The sequence below is a fragment of the Mycteria americana genome, chromosome 4 (assembly GCF_035582795.1).
Source record: "Mycteria americana isolate JAX WOST 10 ecotype Jacksonville Zoo and Gardens chromosome 4, USCA_MyAme_1.0, whole genome shotgun sequence".
In the NCBI taxonomy this organism is placed as follows: domain Eukaryota; kingdom Metazoa; phylum Chordata; class Aves; order Ciconiiformes; family Ciconiidae; genus Mycteria; species Mycteria americana.
This window is the reverse complement of record NC_134368.1, coordinates 48569029-48594142: the sequence shown is the minus strand read 5'-3', so window position 1 is coordinate 48594142 and position 25114 is coordinate 48569029. Positions and strand designations below refer to the sequence as shown.

General features: G+C 39.6%; 1 protein-coding gene across 1 annotated transcript in view; it reads right to left on the bottom strand.

Moving 5' to 3' along the window:
* PDGFC (platelet derived growth factor C) overlaps nt 1-20439 on the bottom strand; it is a 137277-nt gene extending 116838 nt beyond the window's left edge. The window contains exon 1 of the mRNA XM_075500405.1: nt 19868-20439. Coding sequence (XP_075356520.1) covers nt 19868-19985 — 118 coding nt within the window. The 5' untranslated portion in view covers nt 19986-20439. The remainder of the gene's footprint in view (nt 1-19867) is intronic.
* Between the last annotated feature and the right edge of the window lie 4675 nt (nt 20440-25114).

Below are 25114 nucleotides of genomic sequence, written 5' to 3'. Positions count from 1 at the left end.
CCTTGTCACCTCTACCGGGTGAGGTTAATGAGGATTATCAACTAAGTAGGTATTATTTATTGTGTGTATAATAACCAGGACTTCAGAGCACAGAAGCCATCAGAGGTACACAAGTTCTCTTTAACATACCTTACTAAGAACAATTTTTTTTTTTTTTAAATTTTGGTTTCAGTCAAAAAACACATTCCTAAATGCGAAATGGCATCCAAATGCTGACTCAAGAGAAACTAGAAAGATACGGTCAGGTGAAGCATGTGGTACTCTGAAGGTTATGCTTTTCTTCATTTAAAAATAACCAACAAACCCTAGAAAACATTCTGTTTAAAATGGAGGGGGAAGGGAAATCAATCACTATCATACATGAGGTAGACAAAGATACAGCGTTACCTGTGAAACTCACTTGTAAACTTTCTTACAAATAAAATTCAAGTCAGAAAGAGGGCAAGGAAAAGGATGGGAGACTAGCAACTCCTTTGCAAGATCTAAATATCGTTGGCTACACTGAAGATCCTGCTTACTTCTAGGGCAGGTTCCCCTTCAACGGGGGAGCTGCAATATATAATTGGCAAGGATAATTGGCAAGGACAATTCACTGTCATTATGATGCTCAAGCATCTCTAGATCTAATGCAAAACAAACTTTCCTACACGTACATGTCCTTCCCTCACATGAATGGCAAATGCATCAGTTTTCACAGCCTCCACACTGCCTTCAGAAAGCTGCGATTTGCTGATGACAGTACTGAAAAGGACTCTTCATAGAAACTCAGTAACTAGACCTGTTCCTTTTGCAGGCTGGTAATGTAGAAGAAATAGCCTCTGCTCCTCCTAGGCAGAGGCCTAATGGAGGAGTAGATTCTGGTCCAGAAGGTTTAACAAACCAAAAACATCTATGGGAAGAAAACCAAGGCCAAAACAAACAAACACCACTTGACATCACAACCTAATGCTCAGGAAAGAACACTTAAGAAAGTTTACTTCCAATTTTTACAGTCACCACCTGAATGACAACACCTTTTACCCATATTAACAATTATATACTTGAAGTGGAACATGGAAACAGCTTGCTCCTGTGAAATTTATGGCTTCATCTTACTGCGGTTCCCATCACTCCCAGATCCGAGCACAACACAAAGCAATTTCTCAGTGCCTTTCCCATGTGCAGAGCTGCTGTCTCTCCTACTGGGACAGGACTACACTGCTAAGAGGAAAACCAGCATATTAAGAACCTGCAGCAAGAGCACAGAGAACCAGAGAAAACACTATCATTGTATAAATCCATGATGTACTCCTATCTTGAATACTGCTTGCCAATACTTTTTGATACTTGGCATACCAGCAGATACATACTTTATATGCATTTTTATTCATATCCCCTATACCCACACATGTACATACGTGCATATTTACCACAGACATACACACAAACACTATATAGGAGAACAACATGGCAGATCCAAAGCCTGGAGCAGCTCTCAGGTGAGGCTCCACAACAGCAGGTCAAATGTAAAAAAATCACAGGCAAAACCAAAGAACTAGATTAATAAAATGATCCCATAGCGCATGTGAAGCAACCAAAAGAAGATATTTAATCTGTTACGTGGTTAAACCTTCTCACCACTAGAAACTGTAGAGAGCAGAAGTTGACAAGGTTTCAAAAAGCTATTGGGCTACCAAACCCCAAAATTCTGCCTGCACCTTAAAAAAATTTCTGACTACTAAAATGCTGGAAGGCAGGAGAATAGATCAGGAAATCATCATTATGTTCCTTAACAGGTACTGTCAGACACCACATGTTGAGCTAACTAGACCTTTCATTTGGCCTGGAATGGCTGCTATTACCTTCTAGATATTTCTCAGGGAGTTACCTTGGCACACAGGCTACGTTACTAGTGCTTTCTTTTAATCTACAGTATTGTAGATCACAGCATTATACTTAACCTTATCTCTTCCTTTTGGCCTCATTACCATTGATGATATTCAAAATGCACATATTATTCCGTATCTTTAATTACCTCTCCTTGCCTACCTTTAATAAAATTGTTTCATCTCAAATACAAAGCACTTCTTTTTGAGTATAATCAAGAATAATTTTCTTGAATTCTCCTCAGCCTAATATTTAATAAACTAATTAACCCTAAGTTTTACATCTTTAAATATTTCCAGATTCAGAAGGTAATTCTTAACTGAAATTTTCTTGGTAAACAGGAGACATGTCTGAGTGAGCTTTGTAATTGTTCTGCCCATAACTCTGTTCTGTTTCTCCTCTTCCGTAAAGATTTCAGCTGTGCTTTCAAACCCCAGTGCCACAACTGCTACAGCTTCTCTTCCTATGGTTTCCACAAGTTAAAAATGAAACATAATAAATGGACATGTAGTCACATCTTTCATGTAAAGATCCCAAACAATACTAAAATATATCCAGAGTTGCGTAAGACTGGGCAACAGAATGGCAATTACATTCTTACAGAACCAAATGGGGGATAAACAACTCAAAGTAGATAATTAGTGGCTGCTCTAAACAGAAAGCATTATTGTAGAGCAAAAAAATTAAGTGTTTGGGAAGGAATTTATGGGAACCAAGAGCAATTCTCCAATTTGAATTCGGTCAAAGCAGTGTGTTATTCCTGCAACAAGTGATAGGCGATCTCAGTTACCATCTCAACCCTCCAGCATGAGTAGGGGGAGAGGAAGAAAAAACAGAACAAAACAGCAAAAACCCCACAAACAATTACAGGAGCACCATCATGCCACATTCAGTACCAACACAGATGGAAGACTACCACACTGCCTCCAAACCCCCTTCATCTAACATTTTGTATTTCTTTGGAAGCCTACTCAGGTAGTGGCTAAACTTAATTTCAAGCAAATTACAAGAACAGAACAGGATAAATAGCTAGACCTTGTGCTTTCAATTGCTCATGCTTTATCACGGCATTATTCAGGTAGTAATATTACGAAATATTACTGAAGTGTTGCACTGAAAGACTGTCATTAAGTGAAGTCCCTGGCAATATTTTTGCATCAAGGAAGCAATAAAAAGTCTTCTAGCTTCACGATCCTGGAAGATTTCTGCAGGTACTTCAAGAAAGTTGTTAACACTGTCTAAAGCCTAATATATAGCTACAGCTTGAAGAGTTATAAAACAATTGTTGGAAGTGGCATTATCATCATTAGGTAACCCTCTGCAGTTAGATTAAGATGTTAAAACTTTGAAGTGAGGTCTAAGTAATTCATGTGTATATGAAAAATCTATGGAAAGAAAACAGAATCATACCAAGCCTGAGAAATTAACAACATAGAAATATTTTTTCACTGTAAGAAAGATGATGAGGTATCTGAAGCTATTTAGAGAGTTATTTTCTGGACACAATCTCTTTGAATGTAGTATTTCTTATTTGAACCGGTATTTGTAAATAGATGTTTGAAGTAGTAAGAAAAAAGTGTACCCAGATCAAATGAACCGGGTACTGTTTTTACAAAACAAAGAAAATGCAGGAAAGCTGAATTACATACAGAATACTTCAGTTCTGCAAGGGAAGGAAATTCCAGAGCAGCAAGAATTTTAAGACCAGGGCACCCATCTTAAAAGCAAAACACGCACACATAATTGTCAGAGAATAAAAGCAGATTCTCTGAATTGGATCTCGTTTGCTTGAAGACATTCTTAAATTTTGTATAATATTATTATTTTTGCCTTGCTTCTGTCACTTCCATTTCAAGACAGTATTTACAGAACTGCAGAAGACAGCATATTAGCAGCATCTCTTCCTACACTGCAGGGAAAGCACCTATTTACATTACCTAGGTGAAAACTATCAATATCTTTCACAGAAAAGATCCAGAGAAAAATTATTTGCCAAATATGGCAAACATTTGATCAGATGCCTTTTGGTTTTGTTTGGGTTTTTTGGGGGTTTGTTTGTTTTTTTGTTTGTTTGGGTTTTTCTGTTTTTTGGGGGTTTTTTTAAGACCATGTCCTGTTTTTGATCTGATCATTGTAATTCTTTTTTAACAAGCTTTCCTATGGAGTTTCTCTACTTTTTGCTGCAAAAACTAGCAGTAACATAAACAGCTTGGTCCTTTGAGCAAATGATCCCATGATGCTTATGGTGTGGTCTTTGTAATCAAGTGATCTTGAAGAGAAGGACTGACTCAGTTTTGGTTGGGGTTTTTTTTGTTCAGTTTTCAGGAGCCAAATCACAGGCCACTCCAGCTACATGCAAGATCCTTCCCTCCAGCCCTTCTCTAACCGTGACAGAAAGCAGATGCTAGCTGAGCACTGAAAGCTCCATGTTGACCATTATAACTTTTATTTCTGCAAAAGATGATGCCAGGGGCTTCAGGGCTCTTCACCAACAGAGAAATTACCAAAGCTCCTCTTCCTCCATCCATACGTAAATCCACATCTAACCATTTCTGACCAAAATCTTTTTGGCAGGTGCAAGCTTCTGACCTTTCTACTCAAAAATCAACACTGCAACCACTGTCTGGATCACACCCTTTTCCCTAAGGGCTCAGTTTATTTTTAAAAAAAAAGCCAAACCCACACACACAAAAAAAAACCCACCCAAAAACACAGAATTCATTAAGGATAAAGCCACTGTTTTTCCAACAGCCTCAAAATGGTTGCCCTTGCATTTCTTTTACTTCATTTTCCTTCTCCCATCATCTTACCACAGGAATGCACTTGTTTTCCACTACTCCCTCTTTAACCAAACCACCCACTGACTTTTATAGTCATTTGGTACATCACAACCAGGAGACAGCTTTCAATCACGAATGAAGTCAGACTCAAACTGGCCCTTCTTTTGAGAGATCATGATTAAAAAAAAAAAAAAAGGGAAAGAAAAAAAAAAGAAAAAAGAATGAGAACTTTCTATTAGATACTCTCGTTACTTTCGAAAAAAGCCACATTTAAGATATAATACAGGGAGTTAGACCCACTGGCTGTCTATGTATCTAGAAACTCTAGTGTACTGTGTCTATCAGGATACCAATGCAACAGACACTCAATGCTCACTTTGACAAAAGAACTACTGTTAAAATTTTCAGTAATTAGTTTGTCTTACCTTCTCATGAGCTTCTCTGCACCCTGCAAATAGCAATTATTTATTTCCACTAAGACTGCCTCCCCATGGTTTATAAACATAGGCACTCTCAACTGTAAACACAACTCTTGAAAGAGGGCATAACATTATGTTCCTCCTATTTGGGGGTTTTTAAGTACACACAGAAAAAAAATTTACTGCTTACCAGTATGATGTATAACACAAGGTCTAAGCAGAGCTCCTCAACCCATACGAATAATTAAAAGTTAAGGGAAAGAAAGAAAGAAGTCTTGGTAGAAATCTCGTTTCTCCTCAGAAGCATTTCAGGCATTATGAAATCATTCTTTCCAAAAGTGCCAGGAATAACAAAAACAAAATATGGTTGCACTGAATCTATCTTGGCAACAAGGTGCCATTGCACAGTTTGTTACATTCTCTCTTCTTGCTGTAAGGATCAGGTTCCTAGTGGCAACATAAGCATGTGCCAGAAAAGAAAGTATATTGAGAATTTTCAGAGACACACATAGGATTTTTCCACTGCCATTAAGTTTCATTTTTTTAAATACTGTTATCTTGATTTTTTTAAAGTATTATCATTTGATCTCGTTTAAAGTAATGATAATTACTGGTACAAAGCTGTCTCTTAAAACCACACTTCCTAGCACACACAAGACATGCAATTCGAAAGGCCGTGCCTGACATTTTGATTTTGGTGCACAGGGAGAAAACAGAGAAAAACAGAGATTGCTTCTGTTGAGAATCCACTACTTATAAGAAGCCTAACAATCTGCTACTTTTATCTGTAGTTCATCAGACATATAAATACTTACATGACACTGAAGAATGTTTTAGCATGAAAAAGTACCACAGCTGAAAGTATAGGTTTCTCTCTTCACTCCCTGGATACGAACTCCAATTAACATGAAGTGAGAGAGAAAATGGCACAGTATTCGCGTCCTTCTCTGAAAAAGTAAACCTCCACTCACATTGATCACTATGGGCTAATAACATAAATACAAAGCCAATGACTTACCAATATTGCTTTATAACAAGCCAGCCTCACGACACAGTTAATAAAGCATTCTAAGCTTGCCTATACCAGAAGTTTAGCTGAATGACAATAAAGACCTACTGGTTCGAACAACAACCACCACCACCACACACATCCTATATTTTGAGGAACAGCACCTCAAAAAGAGCTCTCAGCCATGCTGTAGAAGGACAAACCAATCCTGTATATTGCAGTTTACAAAAACTAGATTGCAGTCTTTGCTGTTTACAGCTTCATGTCCTGATTGTTATAGTGAAAAATCTTCCAAGCCCCCCTTTTCAATACCTTTAACATGATGTAAAAATCAGACGATATCTATCTAGCAGACTTATAAAATAAGATACTCATGCACAACTGTATGAAAAAAATTTAACCACATTTGGTAATCATCAAAGAAGAGTTACTGTGCTGGAGACCTTTTATTCATCCTTCTACCACAGAAAGGAAAAAGATATACAGAAAACCAGTTTCTATGCAGTATGGTTCACTGCTAACATCTTGTTTTTCCTATAGATGGTTTTCAACACTGATTTCCTTTTCACATTTCTGTCTTTACCTCTCAACGTATACCACTTGTCTATGTTATAATACATCCAGTGTTGTTCAACTATTCTGCAAACTGTGGAAAAAGACCATTTCTCCCCTAGCATAAAGGCAGAAGCATTTTTTTGGTTACAGTTCTTATCAAATTATTTTTAAATTCTTATCAACAGCACAGATTTCCATATCTGTCCATCAACATTTTACTGTAAATGGGGTAGAAGTCCTATTGTTCTACATACAGCTTGGATTCCTTAAGTTAGGAAAGGCACTGAATGAAAGAGAACTATAAAAGAAAATAACACTCGAAATATGAAAGCATGATTAGCTTTTATCTTTCAAATACTACTTTCCATAAATAAACTTTATTACACTTCAACAATTATTAATTTTGTTTTTTTCAGATAAGAAAGCAATTCATATGCAGTAAACGATTTTTATAGCTAGACAGACACAACCACCATAGCAAACATGAATACAATTGCTGAACTGAATTTCACATTTTATGGACATAATCAAAAGTCTGAAAAAGAAGTCATCTTGCTAGATGTTTCCTTTTTCCAAGCTTTGAATTAATGGCAATGGCTTGATCTTGCAAATGGGCATCATGTGATTTTTTCCTAGTAACTAGATCTAATCAATTCTCAACTTCAGTGGAATTCCTCATACACAGAGAAAACTTTTTGGGTACCTTCGTGAACAACTCCTCGATATATCTTTGCATCTTTTACACCTATCCAAAGTACTGTCAGTGAGGAAGTTTAGGGATTAGAGCTAGTCAGCTAGTAACACAATATTTATAAGGCAGTATTCATATGTAAGGGAACAGTAAATACAATAAATTGCTAGTATATAGAATAGCATGCATTATAGTAAGCAGCAAGTTCAGAACTGTCTTTATATTAAGGATTTGATTAATGCAGCAGCAAGAGTTAACTAAATGCAATCTATTAGCATAAATATTAAGTACTTTACAAAATATCTTTTAGGGTAGACTTCAAGCTTCAAAGCAACGAATATCCTGCAAAATGATGACGGAAAGGAGTGAATATAACCGAAAAAACATCTACTTGTGACTAAAAACTAACATCATTCTATTGTAGCTGTCCCTGAAGTCTTAAGCAAGCCAAGGGAATGCAGTAGAGGCAATAAAATATATATAAATATATATAAAAATAAAAGAGAAGGGTGCTGCAATTCATTTATGAAACCATTAACTTAAAAAAAAACCAAAAAAAAAAAAAAAAACCAAAAAAAACCCCAAAAAACAACAACCCACATATTCCAGAGTTGTCTTCTAAGATCCTAAAAACAGGCTGGGGTGACAGGACTCAGAAATCAATAGCTACTCTATTTTGTATTCAGTAGCAACATCTGGGTGCACATGCACATTCCAAAAACAGATGGCGTGAACCAGCTGCAGCCACACAGATGAGACATTATCCCTCTGCGGAGCGTATCGGCCACATCCAAGCTGCGTGTTGGGCTATGATCCACATGTTCAACAGCCCCTGTTGCCTGGAATTAACTGAATGTAAGAACAGCTGACACGTAGAAGAGCAGGGAAGACTCCTTTCTTCCCAAAGGCGAGAAAATGAAAGTGAAATGTAAATATTATTTGCCATGTTACCTAGCATTAGTTGATCTTGATATATACGTACAAGATTACTATTTAAACCATACACTATTTCATTTATTGAATGTTTGAGGACCTGTTTAACATACTGCTAACGCACTTTTAATACAGTCTCAATAGTTTTAGCTCCATTATTCACCACTGCTTGCCCAAGCCAACTCAAAACAAGAGACTCTTGCTTTTTAAAAAACTGCAGAGAACATTCTCATCTGAAATGCAAATACTGAACATAAAGATTACCAAGTACTTCCTGAAAGTGAAAAAACCTGAACAAGTCAATCTAGCCCAAGAATACACCTCAATAAACAGAATTAGAACAAACATACATTAAGCATCCACATACATAAAAATGTCAGAATAAACCACATACGAGTGCATGTAACTATAAATTTGAGTAATTAAAGACCACCTATTAAGCAACTGCTGCTAGAAATAAATGTTGTGCTGTTAAAGTTGTCCATAAGAAAACTAAGCCTCCATTCTATGGAGAAAAATTTTAAACTGTTTCAGATGAATCAGAACCATTAACAAGATTTGGGTTTTTTTCAATAACGAGCAAGAGAAATCAGCTTTATGCAAGGGTATTGATCCAACCCTGAAACAGTATTCTTAATGATAACGTTGTAGATTCTCAAACTTAATCTCAAAGAGAAGCTACAGATTCCGTAAAACTAACAGACTGTGTTAGAGATACTACAGGCGCATCATCAGTTTCTTTCCCTAACACAAAGAACTAATCAGGTCCAAATTTTGGTAATGTAATTACATTAAAAGCAGTAACAATAGAGAAACATATCAGAACTGTTTTATTAGGCATTATCACCACATAATACCTTCACAAGCATCATGATTAATGAGGCCAATCAGAGTTTTGTAAGATTCTTGCTGATAAGGCAAGCACGTGGTTTAGAAACATGTTTCTATTTCTACTTGACAACTATACAAAACCATCTTTTCCCCCACAAGCAGTAAGATAATTTTGCAAATCATGTAGATATTTCAGTAACAGAGCTCTCTTTACTGGTACGATAACTTTACCAAGGTGTGGCACTCTTGAGGTGTTAAGTAAGATCGAAGACTATCTCAATCTCAGACAATCTCTCTTGAGATGAAAGTTAATGAGCTCAAAAACTCTCTGCCAGCCCTGTTTGGACTCAGCCTAGGACACCCGCTTCCCCACACACATACTACTACTTGCAGGTACTGAGAACAGATATAAAATAAAGATCCCTAATGAAGAAACCAAAAAGATGGCTGACCTCAGCATCTTATGCCAATCTTTATGTAGGATCTTATGAGAATAGGTAAAGATCGCTGAAAGACTCTACTGGCAAAGACCCTTAGTGGTAATGATACTGCTCATCACAAATTCAATCTCCACTTCAGAAGAAATAACTACAAGGCTGCTTTATCACTAGAGGCAAGTACTTTGTGAATTCCTATACCAGCAAGTACTATGAGAAATACAGTGAGTGCTTAGCAGAAATTTTTAGAGTATTTCAAGTTTTAGACTCTAATTTGACTATAGGTATGCAGCTCTCCCAAGGGCTGGGTATTTTTGAATGACACAAATAAAAGAAAGCAGGCCCAACAAGAATCCTTAGCCACATTTTTTACAAGTAGCATTTAGGTAAGGTCATATACAACAGTTTCATCTCCTTCTCTAGAAATCATGTTAGTTTTGGAGCCATTACTTGTTAACTCTCAATTATGAGGCTTTACTTCACATTCAGGTCCACTATAGTTACACAAGCAACAGAAACATTTGCAGGTATGGGTCTCCCTGTGTAACAACAGACACACTAAGTAGTAAGACACCGAAGCCTTGACATATTAAGATAGACCACCTCCCAAAACTGTATTTTTAAAACATAAATTGACAATAATATAAATACAAACCTCTTACAATCAACACTGTACAATGCAACATTCATTTGGATCACTTTCTGAAGGATCTCTTCAAATAATGTATAATCACACATATATACTTTCCAAGTAACTATTATTTTCACAGGCACGGTATCAAGCATCTAAAAGATGAGTCACCAGCTCATTATTTAATCCTGTATATACAAATAGGTAGCTTCATCCATGTACAGTTAATTATAACTAACTCCAAACTTGCGCTGAGTAAAGTTATTTTCATTCTGAAACGATCTGCAGATTTTAGTGCATGAAGAGTTATGAAAGGTAGCTGAAGTTGCATTGGTAATAGCAGAGCTGAGCAACCACATCCCATGAGAAGGAAAGCACCCCATAGTAGCTAACACCAATGCCCCTTCCCCAAACTTGAGCAAACTGTCCATACATAAGGTTACACTTACACTGAAGCATATAAATAACCCTGCAGAATGTATTTTAACATGTATTAGTTATCCTCTTTTCCATTCCGCTTTTTCAGTAGGCTCTGACAAATGATGAAATGAGTCGCAAGGGTCTTGTGAGTTGACACACCATAGATATAATGTTCAATGCTTCGATTTGGTCCGACAGAAGTTTCTGTGACTAGCACAGTTTAACTTGGATCACAGTTGCTGCTGTTCTGTTCAAACCTATTTATATGAACAGAGCAGAGAGCCAAAACGGTTGCTTTGTAATTAGTTCAGGCATGTTTGAATCCAGAAGGGAAACTCTTTTGGTTTATTTTCCCCAGGAACGCTACAAAGTTCCACTACGGCTTTACAGTGTAACCATGAGGATCAAGAACAGCCCCTCATTCACCTGGAGAAAGATCAAATTATACTGAATTGTTCTCCTGTTTCTCGGCTTTACTCTGAATGCACTGCAATGCTTGAAAACACCGTTTCTGAGATTTTGTCATCTGTAGTGTCAAAGACATTCCTGGCAGAAAAAGAAAGTCTTGTTGAGGGCAAAATTCAGTCAAGATGACTGTAAAACCTAATCCACACCTTTGAATTTGGACTGAATATCCATCACTTAAACATCTTGTAAATGACCCAATTTGTTTACACGGCCCTGTAGCTTTTTATGACTTTTCCATAAAGAAGTTATTACATCCATTCCTTTTATTTTGTTTTAGAGCATTTGAATGAGCCCCAGAACCACAAGCAAGTGAAACAGACTCTCTGCAGATGGAAGTGGCCTCATATAACTCACCACTACCGGTGAAATAGTCAGAACAACACTTTCAGTTTGGAAATGCCATACCTTCACACACAGCAAAAGAATTTCCTGTGCCATATGTCTTTTTTAATGTTTAACTATTGTATAAAATGAGTGCTGGTTTCCTGTCAATCAGAAGAGGAACCTGGAGCCCCTGGGACTCGTGCCTCTGATTGGTTTGAACAAGGGTGAAGGCAGTCAGATGGTTACACAGCGAAGTACACTCAGGGGGAAATAATTAAAAAAAAAAAAATCCAACTTCTTAGATATTCTAGTTGCTATCATGCAATGAAAGTCACCAAATAACAGTTTAATAAAAGACTGGACAACCGAATTTTGTGGAAAATACTATAGCTAAAGATAACAATTAAAACAAGCGATACTATGCGTGATTTCCCAAATCAGTACCTCTTCCAGCAAAGCCATTTTCCCATTTCATGTGCTTTCAAACAAATGATGCCTAAAATGTGCCATAGAGAGATTAACAGCTATGGATTAACATGGAAGGTGTGCTAAGAGCATCCCCAAAACCATTTTTCCAGTGTAAGCTACTCTTCCAATATGACACTCCCTGCTATTTTACACCTGGACTTTTCCTTCACAGAAAATTACAACTTTTGTTGATATGTGCCAGACTGAGTAATGGTTTAAAGATGTAGAATATTGAAACTACAAAAAGGGTACCACTCCTTTACCTTTTACTGCCTGAACCTAGTTTGAAGTCCATTTATCAGATCATAGGAAAAATTTCCTAATTAACTGCAGCATCTAACCTCCTGCATCCCCCACCTTCTTACATAATTTATTGCTAATTTATAATAAGAATATTACAGCAGAAGCAATGCAAAAAGGAATTAAATGTACAGGAAACACAAGAAGCATTGTTTCCTTTTCCCAAGACATTCTTTGCTTTTTCTGAGACAGACAGACAGACTTAACATTTCAAGAAAAGCTGCATAAGGGCGATAAGGGAGTTTAAATCCAGCACTCAAAGTTATCACCGGCTACGTCAGACATTTGCTGAAAGCTTGGAAGACCTCCCTCACTTTCCTTTAGTAGAACTGTAGCATCGTATGGAACGTAAAAGGATAGCTACCCAACTAACACCACTGTTCACCTAGAAAAGAGAGTACTAAAAAATTCAGAACACAGATTTCTGCTTCCAACCACAGTGCTGGCAAGGTGCATGACCACAGGAAAGCATCTGCCTCCCTGCTGCCGCCTAGTCCTTCACCTGGCTTTATTCAGAACCAGTCCATACCTTGCACTTCATGTAAAGAAATCAGTACAACAGCGATCAAACTGAGCCATGCCTGCCTACTATTTTAATACAGTTAATAATCAGTTCTAACAAACTCAAGGAGAAATGTCAGTGTTTTTGGCTTTCAGGGAGTAGATGAACACAGGTGCTATTCACCCTAGAAGAATCTCCTTAAAACATCTGTGTTTATAACGATACTTTGAATTAATTTACCGTAAAGTGCAAGATTAATGAATAATTTATGAGGATTAATTCACAAAAAGGCATGTTGCCACTGAAAAAAGGTGTTACTGGTTACTCCCTTGCAACTCTCCCTTTCTCACTGCTATAAAAGGATGCCACTACATGGTAAATAACCTTTGAACATTTTCTTATTTCATGTGCAAATGCTGTTTCTGCCTGTATAGTGTTGGACTGCAGTACATGGGAGGTTAATTCATATTCTCTTTCCCCAGCCCCAAACACCTGCTTATGAAAATGGCAGTAAGAAAAAAAGCAGCAACTAGCACTCTGAATGTCTTCACTGCAGTTAACCTGCATAGTCTCAAATTAGCCCAGCTTGAATGAGAACAGCCACACAGTGAAATAATAATCCAGTGGCTCAAAGAGACTTAACAGTTGATGACTTCTTTTAACATGAGTTGCAGCCAGCTCACCTGATGGTCTAGTTGGCGAAGGTAAAAGCACACTGACACAGGTTGAAAGGTGGCAAACACTCGCAGGACTTCAGAGGAATCCACAGCGACAAGAAGCCAAGCAGCCTATGAGCCCAGTGCAAACATACGATCACACCTATGCAAGGTGAATGTCAAAGTCCAGAACTGTGGGCATGCTTAACAAAGACGGAGTATTTGGAATAGAACTAATTGAACTCATAAGACAGACAACCCTTGTTAACCCTAACGCAGAAGGCCTGCAGGGGACCAAGGAATTAGTTGGGGTCTCGCTTTTCATTTACATTAATTTTGTAATCGTTCTTATACTCTGTGTATAAGACTTTCTCCATGAGGGTCTAGAGTCCTGCCCTGTCTCATCCAGCCAACTAACTTTGTAGAAACTGATTAGGTTATGAAAACGTGTAGAGGTGCTATTGTACACATGCTTTGTAAGATGGGGTATCTTCACATAAAAGAAAAACTGCTTAGTATGCTGTAGGATCATGAAATTAAGCACAAATAACCCAATGTAACACTGGGGATATGTTTGTAAAATCTCAGCAGAAGGATGTCGAGAAGAGAAGATCAGAAGACACATGAACCCTAAGGCTAGGATGTCTATGGATGGAGCCATGAATAAATTTTCCTGGCATTGCCACCTTAAAATAACATCCTACAATTTAATGAAGCCTCTAGAAAACACAAATTTATAGCTTAGCTTCACAATAGCACATTATGAATTTTCACTCACCTACTTGAATAAAAGCATTTCACATTCAAACACAAGCGGCAAAAGTTTTCCCCAAAAGGGAATGACAGGGCTGAGTAAGTTTTAATGTACAACTAATTTCTCAGAAGCTCCAAAACAACTAAACACTCATACAGATACTTAAGTGCTACTAAAATAACTGCATTTCTACATGTTAGCTCTACTCATTTTCTGTTGTATAACTTTTTCTAAGTCCCACAGGTTTCCGCTAAAAGACTGCTTACGTACAGGCCAATTCCTAAGATGCTTTCACACCGGAAAGTGTATTTTCCATGGCATGCACTTTGTGACTAAAAAGCAAAGCCATGGGCCTCTGGTAAAGCCAAGAGCTACGTATAAAGCAATTGAAAAGGCTCATTTCCTGGCATTGGAAGTGGGCCTGCACAGTGCATCCTCTTTCTAGTAATCAGGAACTGCCAGACACAGCAAAAAACAGAAGTAGCAACTACCCAACAGCAACAAAAACCCCCAAAACCACTCTGCTATAATGCACAACCACTACTGTAGGATGCAAACCAGTACTTTGCTATTACATGTTGACTATGTAATAATTAGATTAAAAAGGTTTGGATAAAGTTATAAGATATAAAAGACATTATGTATATGTGAAGACAAAGTTCAACATAAGCCCTTTGGTAGTATAGCTGTCAGTGTCTCAGGGTACGCCCTGTGTTTCTTCTCCATTATAAAACTCTGTATCTAACTGAAAAAGAAACTAAAGATCCCCAAACGACGTGACATAAAGCTTTAAAGTTTGATCTGCAAACCTAGTAAGAACTAGTTACTGCAAAAATAAGATTTTACGTGTTTCTCCCTTAAATTCCATTCAAGATATTTAACAAAGATACGGGAAGGCTGGAATGCCTACATATTTGGGACAAATAGCAAATGGTCTGTGCTTTTAAAACCCTTACTTTTACCTAACAGAAGAAACTGAGAGAAGCAGCAGGACTAAGAAGTCCCAAGCAGCACTCTGCTGAATAGCAGACAATACGCCCGAAGTCAACTACAAAGGCAAAAAACAGTGCTTAAAACTTTCTTCCACTGCAGTTTATTGCGGTGTTGAAGAACTTACCTAACTTGCCACTATCTTTTGCATAAAGTCATAAGAAGATGTGGTGCAATTCTTACTCTCCAGGAAAAGGGCTTTAAAACATCTCAAAACAAGTCTTGGACTAAACAGAAATAGATTAAACTTAAGAAAAATTGCATCACTATCAAGTTTCCCTTTATACAACACTTACTCATATATTATAATTCCTTATCATCTCAAAATGAAGAAAATTTCTGCTACCCAGCAGTAGTCAACAGAATGTACCGGCACTCATCAATTCAACAAGTCAGCAGAGGTGGTGCCGATTCCCATTGCTTTGAAGTACGTTGGTTTATAAGAGATAATTTTGCAGTCAAATGACTGCACTCAAGCAAAAGCACTGGCATTCCCCTCTGCAAGGATTTGATGCGCTGCATCACTTGGACATCCACACCTTCTTTCAGGTGTTCAGCCCGAGTTAAATGAACTTAATGAGAAACTCTACGTTGTGATGCTGTCCCCATCCCTGAATGAGCTGGAAGCTCCCTTTGGAGATACACAAACCAGGGAATTCTCTAGGTGGTTGTGAGGAGGCATGTGAGGCCACGCACATGCCGAGGTGACAAGAGAAGCTCCCTCTGGCACTTCAGCTACTCGCTGAGTTCCAGCTGCATCCACCAACTTTTCCCAAGGATGGCCTGAGATACATGAGTCTCAAACTCCAGCACAAGGGCTCCTGTTTGGTTTTGTTTTTCTTTTTTTTTTTTTGAAGTGACATAAATCTTGCCCATTTCAGAAGATTTAAGAAATACATTATGAAGTGATCAATTAGTGAAACTTTTTATTAAGAGTTTCTATTCATGCAGGGGAAGAAAAAAAAAACACTTAAAAGAAATTAAGATCTATCAAAAGATAGATCATCACCAGTACGTTACCTGTGCTGCAGGATTGACAGAAATCAAATACATGCTTTGGTTTTATAAGATTTACTTCAGCAACTCTATTTACTGCTGTTCATTCACACTTGAAACTGACCGCAGGAAAATTAATCTTTCTAACTAGTTGGTCCTGGTGAGTTGCTAACTGACCTCAGTTTCTTGGTCTTCTGAAGGCATTCATTACTACATTTTAAAAGTACATGCCACATAAGCTATACACTTCATTGCTTATGGCACCCAATACTAAAATTTTTACATTATTTTTTATAAAGACATCCTTATATTTCTCACAGAAGTTGTAACAGCAGATAGCTTGGCAAAATTATGTCAAACATTTATCACATCTTGTCCTAAGACAGCCAAGAAAACAGAACTTAGATTCTCCTGCCATCTCATGTTGTAATAAAATCTAGATTAAACTAATAATATCACATAAGCAGGTGCACTCAGACCACCGGAGTTAAATCATTAGAATTAAGTCATTCGCATTACTCAATCCATCAATAGCTCCCTCAGACATTGTTGAAACTACAGAAACAGGATGAAGATGCTACATAAAAGTAGCATTCAAAAGTAGATGGAAAAGTAGCAAGAACTATAATAGAAAGAAGAAATAAGTAAACCATCCAAGTAATCAAATTCAATATGCAAGAGATTGAGTTTTGTTCCTCAAAAGAAACTGAGTGATCAATTTTTCTTGGCTCTCTACTTCAATATGGAAAAATAGTAATAAATACATCAGACAGCCATAAGAGAACTGATAAAGCCACCTAAGTATGAAAAACCCTTCAAAGCATAATCTGTTTTTTAACAGGACGAAGAATTGTGGAAATTAAATCCATCCAGATAAATGGGAGCCATCACTACACGCACCATTTACTGCTACTTCAGTTTCCAGAAAATTGTTGCATAAACTTCTTTGATCCTCCAGATGAATATTTAGTCGGTTGAATTACAAATAAAAACATTAAAGATAAATATGAATTTTTCAAGGAAACCACATAAAACCCCTTACTGTCAAGCAGAGTTTACAAATAAAACCTGTTCTTAAAGAAAATCTGACTATAACAGAGGGCCAATAAAAACAAGGAGGTAGTTTTAAGTAGTTTCAAATGGAGCTACACTGGCCCCACAACAACTATCACACTGAATTCTTAGGAGGTAGCAGCAAAATACTGTGTTCTAAGAATAGCTAATTTGCAATTACAAAGAAATATTTACACTAGGAAATCACCACCTGAAATGACACTCACTATGCAGCAGAAACAAGAGGACTCCTTATGTCTGCATTTAGTGAATAAATTGAGTCAAACTGTAATTTTGAAGTTAATAATCATTTAGCTAATAAATAAATAAATAAAAGCCAATTATGAATAAACAAATCCTTAAGCACATGCTTACCCTTTGTAACACAAGTAGTCCCACTGATTTAATAACTGGTCATAGACATCTTCAGTATCACCTTGAAGCAACAGCTACAGCACCCACATGTGCTGCTGAGTAACACTGTAATCCATTCTACTGTAAAACTTCTTGGCCATTTAGCAGTTTTACAAGTAGAGGACAGAGTTTTTATTTGTAGACTGAGTGAAAAATCTCCCTCTCTCCTGACCAAAGATTATTTGGCATGCAAACGGCAATATCTCATTCTCATACTCCAGGGAATTTTAACCTGCCTCTAGCTAAAAGCTATACAATCTTTAGATTGCAGCAGAGTGTAAAAATCACTCTAATTAAATCAAGCAAGAACTGGTTTGACCAGTGTTACTGATCCCCCAAATAATTAAAATCAGTTAAGAAAAGTCAGGGGTTGGCACTTAGCTGTACCTAAACTTGTGCTAATTTTTAAAGTAAGTTTTGCAATTGAACAACTAGAAAGCAAACTTCAAGTAAGGTACAAGAACAACCTGGACTGTTTTAAGCATAAAATACCACAGAATACAGTTTCAGGGCACTTAAAAAAAAAAAAAATCCTGCCTTTACATTTGTTCTAAGATGTAGTGACTGTATCTTAGAGCATGCCAAATTGCATTGCAAACCAGTTGAAGCCTGACCTAAGGCAGCTGCATTTCTGATATATGTGAACAGAATCTAGTTTGTGTTGTCATGTATACTTACACCTATTTACATCAGTTTTGCTTCTATGCCATATGAACTACCTTTTACACTTTATCGTTGTGCTCCCATTGTTGGACCCTGGTGGCCCTTCAGGGCCCAGCTGCGTTATCCTGTAACAAACCTCTTAGGGCAGACTGACAGCGTAGCAGGTTTCTTTCCAGTCCTGACAAAGTTAAAGCAAAGCAATGGTAATTCTCTGTGTGTTGATATGCTTCATATGCACACCATGCAAATTTAACAGAAGGCATTTAACAGCACGAGACTTTAGTATACTAGTGCCATGTCCATTTCGTCACAAACTGGTGCCCTAAAGCCTCTAAATGCCAGGTAAGCTGGGAAGGGGTAGAAAGTGAGTGATTTCTTTTCTCACACAGAGCAGATAATTTCCTGTACTGTGCACAAAGTCTGATTGGTTTCCTGTCAGAATAACCAGGTCTCTGAGTCTTTTGATCACTTTCCTCTGGCCCTTCACAGTTGCTCTGATTAGAGATTGATCCCCGCGCTGCTCTTTGATCAGCAGCTCCGGCAGTCCGCAGGTGCCATATATCATCACATTAGCAGGCCACAGCAGTATTAATCTCCCCTTGCTAAATTCACTAGTGCACTGCATATTCTACCCATTCACGCAGCACTTGTGGAGGTCTCTGAAACTTTGCTTTCTATTAAAAGATATGACATAGAATACTTTTATCTGGGGAGTCCCAAGTTCAAAGTTGAGAGAATTGAATTAGCCTCAAATCTGCGTTTCTGCTTTATTTCATTACAGTTCAGAGAGTTTTGAGAGCTCCCAGCCTGGCCTTTTGTGTTGGTTTGTGCCCAGGGAGAAAGCTCATTCTAGCTGACATGCAAAGTACTAAATTTTTCACCCCCCTGTACATTAAGCACCAGGGGTTCCATGAATGTATGCTAACAGCCTTAATTTCAGATATTCTACACTAAGTGTGGTTTCATGCAGTATATAACGTTTCAGTTTGTAAAATATTCTTTAAAATGACTTCATAATAGCAGATCAAGAGGAAAGGCGCTTAAAAATCTGAATAATGTAAATCATATGGAGTTCAGAGGCTAAGCAAATTACACACCCCGAAGCTGCCCTTGCTGTATGAAAGGAGTCTTTCTCCAGCTCTGAGCAGCCCCAGCCCAAGGGAACTTGCATTTGAGAGTTTTCTAAACATTTCAGGTACACTTGAAAGTTGAAAGTAATTCTCATTTCCTATGCAGGATTAGCTCGTTTCCACCCTGTACAAAATACCACTCATTCACGCACGGACACAAAAACCCACCCCCCCGAGAGCTAAGCATTTAGGGTACAAAGGTGCGCGGGTCGTTGCCTTTTTTTTTTTTTTCGGGGGGGCGGGACGGGACGGGGACATTTTGCACCTCCGAGCGGAGAGGAGGGAGCCTCCGAGCCGGCGCTGGGCTCCCTCCCGGCCGCCAAACCGCTGCCCTTTTACCCACAGCGCTCCCCTGACCGCGGCGGGCAGACGCCCAGCTGCCGAGCCCCGCTCATCCCGGCCCGGCCACGGAGCTCCCCCCCTTCCCGCGGCCGCCACCCCGCGCGGGGCCGCGCTCCCTCCGCGGCGCCGGGCAGCCCCGCGGGCGAGAGAGCTCCGCTCCGCGCCGGCCGGGCGCCCGCCCCCGCCCTGCCCCTGCCCCGGGCTGCGCGGCGGCGGCGGAGCTGCCGCTCCTTACCGTTCTGCTCCTTGGCGCCGGAGAAGGCGAACTTGCTGCTGAGGTCGGACTCGGCGGCGGCCCCCTGCCTCCGGCCGGCCAGGGCAGATGTCAGCAGGAGCAGCCCGAGGAGGAGCATTGGGCCGGCGGGGCGAGGGGCTCCGGCACAGCAGGCACTGGCGGCGCGGCACCGAGGCCCGGGCGTCTCTCAGCAGCGCCCGGCGCGGGCTGCGCCGCTGGGGAGAAGGCAGCACTGAGCCTGCTCTGGCAGCAGAGAATTGCAGGGTAGTTTCCACATAATCCCATCCAAAACTTTTTCCTAGAGCCCTTTTCTGTGTCTCCAGGTTTTGTTTTTCTTCGGCTTTTTTTTTTTTTCCCCTCTCTTTAAAAAAAAATAAAAAAAGGATCAAAGCAAAATCTGGACCCAGACCAGCTTCCCAAGGACTAAACAATCCGGGGCCGTGCCGGGCGGGGGCCGGAGGAGCCGGGGCTGGTGAGGGCGCGGGGCAGGCAGAGGGGCCGGGAGAGGCGGGGGCGAGCGGGGCCGCTGCTGCCGCGGAGGAGCGCGCACCTGTCAGCCGGCAACCGGCGGTGGGGCGGGGGAGGGCGGAGGGGGGGGCGGGCCGGCGGGGCGGGCAGGAGGCAGGCGGGCGGGCAGGCCGGCCGGCCGCTCTCCCACAGAAATACCGTCCTCGCCCTCAACTCGGCGGCCGCGCTGCCAACTCGGGCCGCGTCTCTCAGCTCCCCCACGCCCGCCCGCCCGCCGTCCCCTCACGGCGAGGGCGGCACCTGGTGCGGCCGTTTACGCCCCGGGAAGTTGTCGGTTGGGAAGAAGGAGGCGAGCGGGGCGGCCTCCGCCGCTGCCCCCTCTCTCACGGCCAAATGGCGGCGCAACAGGTGCTGGGGCGGCGGTGCGCGGGCCGCCTCTGCCCCCGGTTGCCTCACGAAGGTGGTTCCCGCTCCCCCCCAGTGAGGGACCGAGGTCACCGTGGTCCGGGGCCAATTTCTGGGTTTGTTATTTAGGGTGAGACGTTGTGCTGACTTACCGGTATTTGTTTACTGGGTTGTTGTAATGGTGATTGGGGTCGAGCTTGAAAATTTGATGCTTAGCTGAAGCCCATCTCCTTGATACTGGGAACTAAAACACAGAGAGGAGGTTTTAAAAAGGCTCTGGATGCAGATTATTCTTTTGAGAGAACTTGCTGGTTTGGCTACCTTGAAATCAGAGCTCTAGCATTTACATAAACAGATGGAAACGCAGGTTCAACTTTTTACAACTGTCTCTGGCTGAGATGCTGTGCGGTACTCAGTGAGGTGGTAGCCGTAAAGCAGACAGGGTTGGGTTTCTTTTTGCTGTTTCTCCAGAAATCAGAACTGAATTTACGGTGAGGAGTATCCCCCCGTTAACGCTGGTGAGGACTGAAAGGACTGATGATATTCAGCACCCACTAAGATGATGCTGTGTTCAAGCTTCTCTGCTACAGCTGGCATTTCTAGTTTGCTTGGAAGAGGGTTTGAACCACGACTACGTGATGGATCTGGGTAGCAAGACTGAACGCTAACTAAATACCGGGAGGGCAAGAGAAGCAGTAGGAAGGACAAATCTTTTTCTCTCGACTGAGAAGTTTTGGGAGAGTTTTTTAACGGTGACTTCAGCCCCCGTAGCTCTGAGGTGGTTTGGGGGATGGATGGGAAGACCTGTATAGCCGTGGTCTCACTCACTGTCTGTGCAAGATACACAAGAGAGAAACTGAGTCTGCACGACTGGAGTCTTGAGCACACGCTATATAAATTTCTTATCCTTCGACCCAGCTCTTTCCATTATATAACTGAGCTGTTTCTTTGCCTCAGCCAAAGTAACCCTTGAGACAGTGATAAACATCCCCTCTGTTCCTAATAAGTGACATATTTCTGGTAGCAACTGAAAGCTGTCCAGCCTCGCTGGGCTGTCTTCTGAAAGGCAGACTTGGAGCATACCGTAAATAGCAACCCTTCCCTTACAGAGCGTGAAGAAAGAAATGTACTGCACAAAGCAGACTACGTACTTACTTGTATTATTGTTACCATTATTAATTGCTGTTTTTCAGTTTTCACTGTTGTTATTTTAAAATGGAAATAAAAATAACATGTACCGCTTTGCAGGTCTTGATGATTCCAAGCAGGGGGGTTTTGTAATCAAATAAGTATTGCACTGTGACTTAACCTTTGTTGCCTGAGGATTTTGTGGGATTCTTTGTATTTTGGGGAATTGATGACAAGTTCCTGCTGAAAAACTTGGACCACCACTGTGTTGTTCCAAGTTTTTGTCTCACACTGTGTATGTGAAAAGTAAAGCATCCGCCATCTCCCATAGCTTTGAAAATCTAGGCTGCATCAGACCAGTGTTTCATCTGGCATCCTGGCTCTGACTTTTCAAAGGAAAATGCAAGAACCCGCATAGTGGATGAATATGGAATAACACTGCCCGGGGAGGAAGCTTTCGTTCTAAACCTCCTGTGATTAAAGATCAGGGTACATTCTCGATCATTAAGGCTCTGCTTCTTTTCAAAAATGCTTTTGGTTTTAATCCCATCCAAAATCTTGTGTGCGGTAATCCCTATCCTTATAAATGTCCAGTCTTCTCTGAAACTTATGCTAAGCATTTATCACCAGCTATGTTTATTTTTTATGTTATTGCTCTCCAGTTTCATCAGGTATATGTATGTATTTGAATTATGAAAATAGGTAAATATAAATGATTTAACTTCTCTACCCTGTTCATTTTCTGTGTTCTAGCCCTATCATATCCTTCCCTAGCTAGGCATTTTTACTAAATTTTTCATCTGAATATCTTTATACCTCTAAGCTTTTCAGAGTCCTATCTATTTTTGTTATGTTTTATTTGGAGTGGGACAACCAGAACATGACATTCCAAGTGAAGGCCTGATCTTAACGTATATAGTGAAGATAGAAGATTTTATTGTATATAGTATTTCTTATGCATGCCTTTATCTTTTTATTGGATCTACTCAGGCAGTGATCCATAGAAGTACTGATATTAAAAAAAAAATTCTGAATGGTTAGATAATCACGACGAACTAATGTATGTGTAGTTCAGGTCATTCCTGCAAGTGCCCATTGCATTGCCAATGCCAAATTTCACTTGGGACCACAATGCCCATGCATCTAAGATTTCTGGTGACTCCAGTGCCCAGTACAGATTTCTCTGGATATCGTTAAGCCTCATTTGTATTTTGCTACCACAATGTTCACATTCTTTTCTACATCCATAATAAATATTTTAAACTACACAAAGCTCTGTATTCCTAACTTTTCTCCACACTGAGAACTGCACTTCAGTCTTTGTCTTTTGTATCAGTCACCATGCCATATCTCATCTCACAACTACTTAGTTTACACTATGTAGTCTTTTTGATGGTGTATCAAAGACTTTTTTTTCCAAAAGTTTTGTAATATAGTCTATAAAATTGTGTATCAAGTATTTTTAATTTAAATATTGCAACAGACATTTCTCCGTTAATTTCCATCTTCAAATAGTTTGAGATGCAGACTTTGCTCTGTAGAATAGCCATGCTGATTTGACACATTTTCAGATTGTTTTATGACTCTGATTTCTTCATCATCCTCATTTAGAATGTTTTGAAGTAGTTTTTCTTGTACTTGAATAAAGTTTGAATTATCTGCATTATCCCACAGGAATTTGTTGTTATTGAGACCTAGCCACCAAAGGCGGCAGTGGAAATTTGGCCTGTTAGGACTCCAGAGACTTACTGTCATGGTGTATAGCCTTTGTACTCCTGAACTAGAAATATCCTTGAAATGAAAAGGCTTTCTCTGTGATTCTTAACTTAAAGAGTTACCATTAAAATATATATTCATCACACAATCTTCACAAACTTCACTTACATCAACAAAAGTCAAAATAACCGCACCAAAGTCAAAATAACATCATCACAGCACTGACAGAGGTGGACGGTTTACACACACTCCACCCCTTGTCCCTTCACCACTTTACAACAACAAAGATTCCCCACAGTTACTTGTGGAAGTGGGCTGGAATTGGCAAGATGCATAGGTGTTCACAGACTGCCCTTTATGATTTGAACTGAGACCAAGAGATCTCAACAGACTTCAGAGGGATCTAGGTAAGCCGGGCAAGTTCTGCAAGGAAGCATACTGTTTCCTTTTCCTATATGCTGTCTTCAGAAAGGCTTCCTTCCCCCCCCAAGTTATGCTACGAGATAAGTATTTCTCTCCTGAGGAGGAATAGAGTGAGGAATACAGTATTTTGGGGGAAAATAGGAAAAGGCTGAGATATAAACCCATTTTTAGGCATGATGTGCAACCAAAGGGAAATGCTTCTGGAGACTTGTAGCTCCACAAATGCAAGTACTTCTATCAAGTTCATGTCTCACAAGAGTTAGAGCTAGGCATTTATGTAACTTTGCAAGATTAGGACCCACTGTTAGGAAAAGAAGACGGATTCCCTTGTTTCCCCACGGCTTGTTTCACTTCCTATTATGAATGGGGCAAAAAAAAGAAATTAATACATATGTACTTGTATATTCCCATATATTCTGAATGTACCTGTATAATCCTTGGGAGATCATACTAAAGAAAAAAAAGTATTTTGCAAAGCTTAGCATGTAATTTAAAACTAATAAATATCTGCTCATCCAGACACACAGGCAAATGTCTGCTTTTGTGCAAGGTGCTCTTGGTTTCGGTGTAGTTACGTATGAATTGGTTGCTGGTATAACAGGGTTGAAGTTTAAATGCTTATGTTCACATCATGGAGTTATTTTTAATTGTGCAAAGAAGTCTTAAACAGTTATTAAATGTTATGTTTGTACAAAATCTTTTATGGATGAGTGATAAATATGAAAACAGAAATTGCTGTAGAAACACTAATTGTCTTTTAGAAAAACAGCAATACAATATTCTGCTTTCATGATCACCAAGCAATAGAAAAAGAGACATTTGTACAAATAAACATGGGTCTTGTAATCTTACTAATGTGAGGTGAAGAGGCTGCATATGCAATTGCACAGAAAATCATTCCTGCATTAGAAAGTACTCCTGTAAATGAGGTAGCGCTAAATTTTAGTATTTCAGCCTTATTGTCCATTCCTACTGAATTTGTAAACAAGTTGCAGATTTGTGGTCCCGTTTCTATGTTACATTCAAAAATATAATGAAGAAAAAGAGTGAAGTCCAAAGAGGCTTCAGTGATGTTGATGCTCATACAGCGTGGACTCCTCAGACACA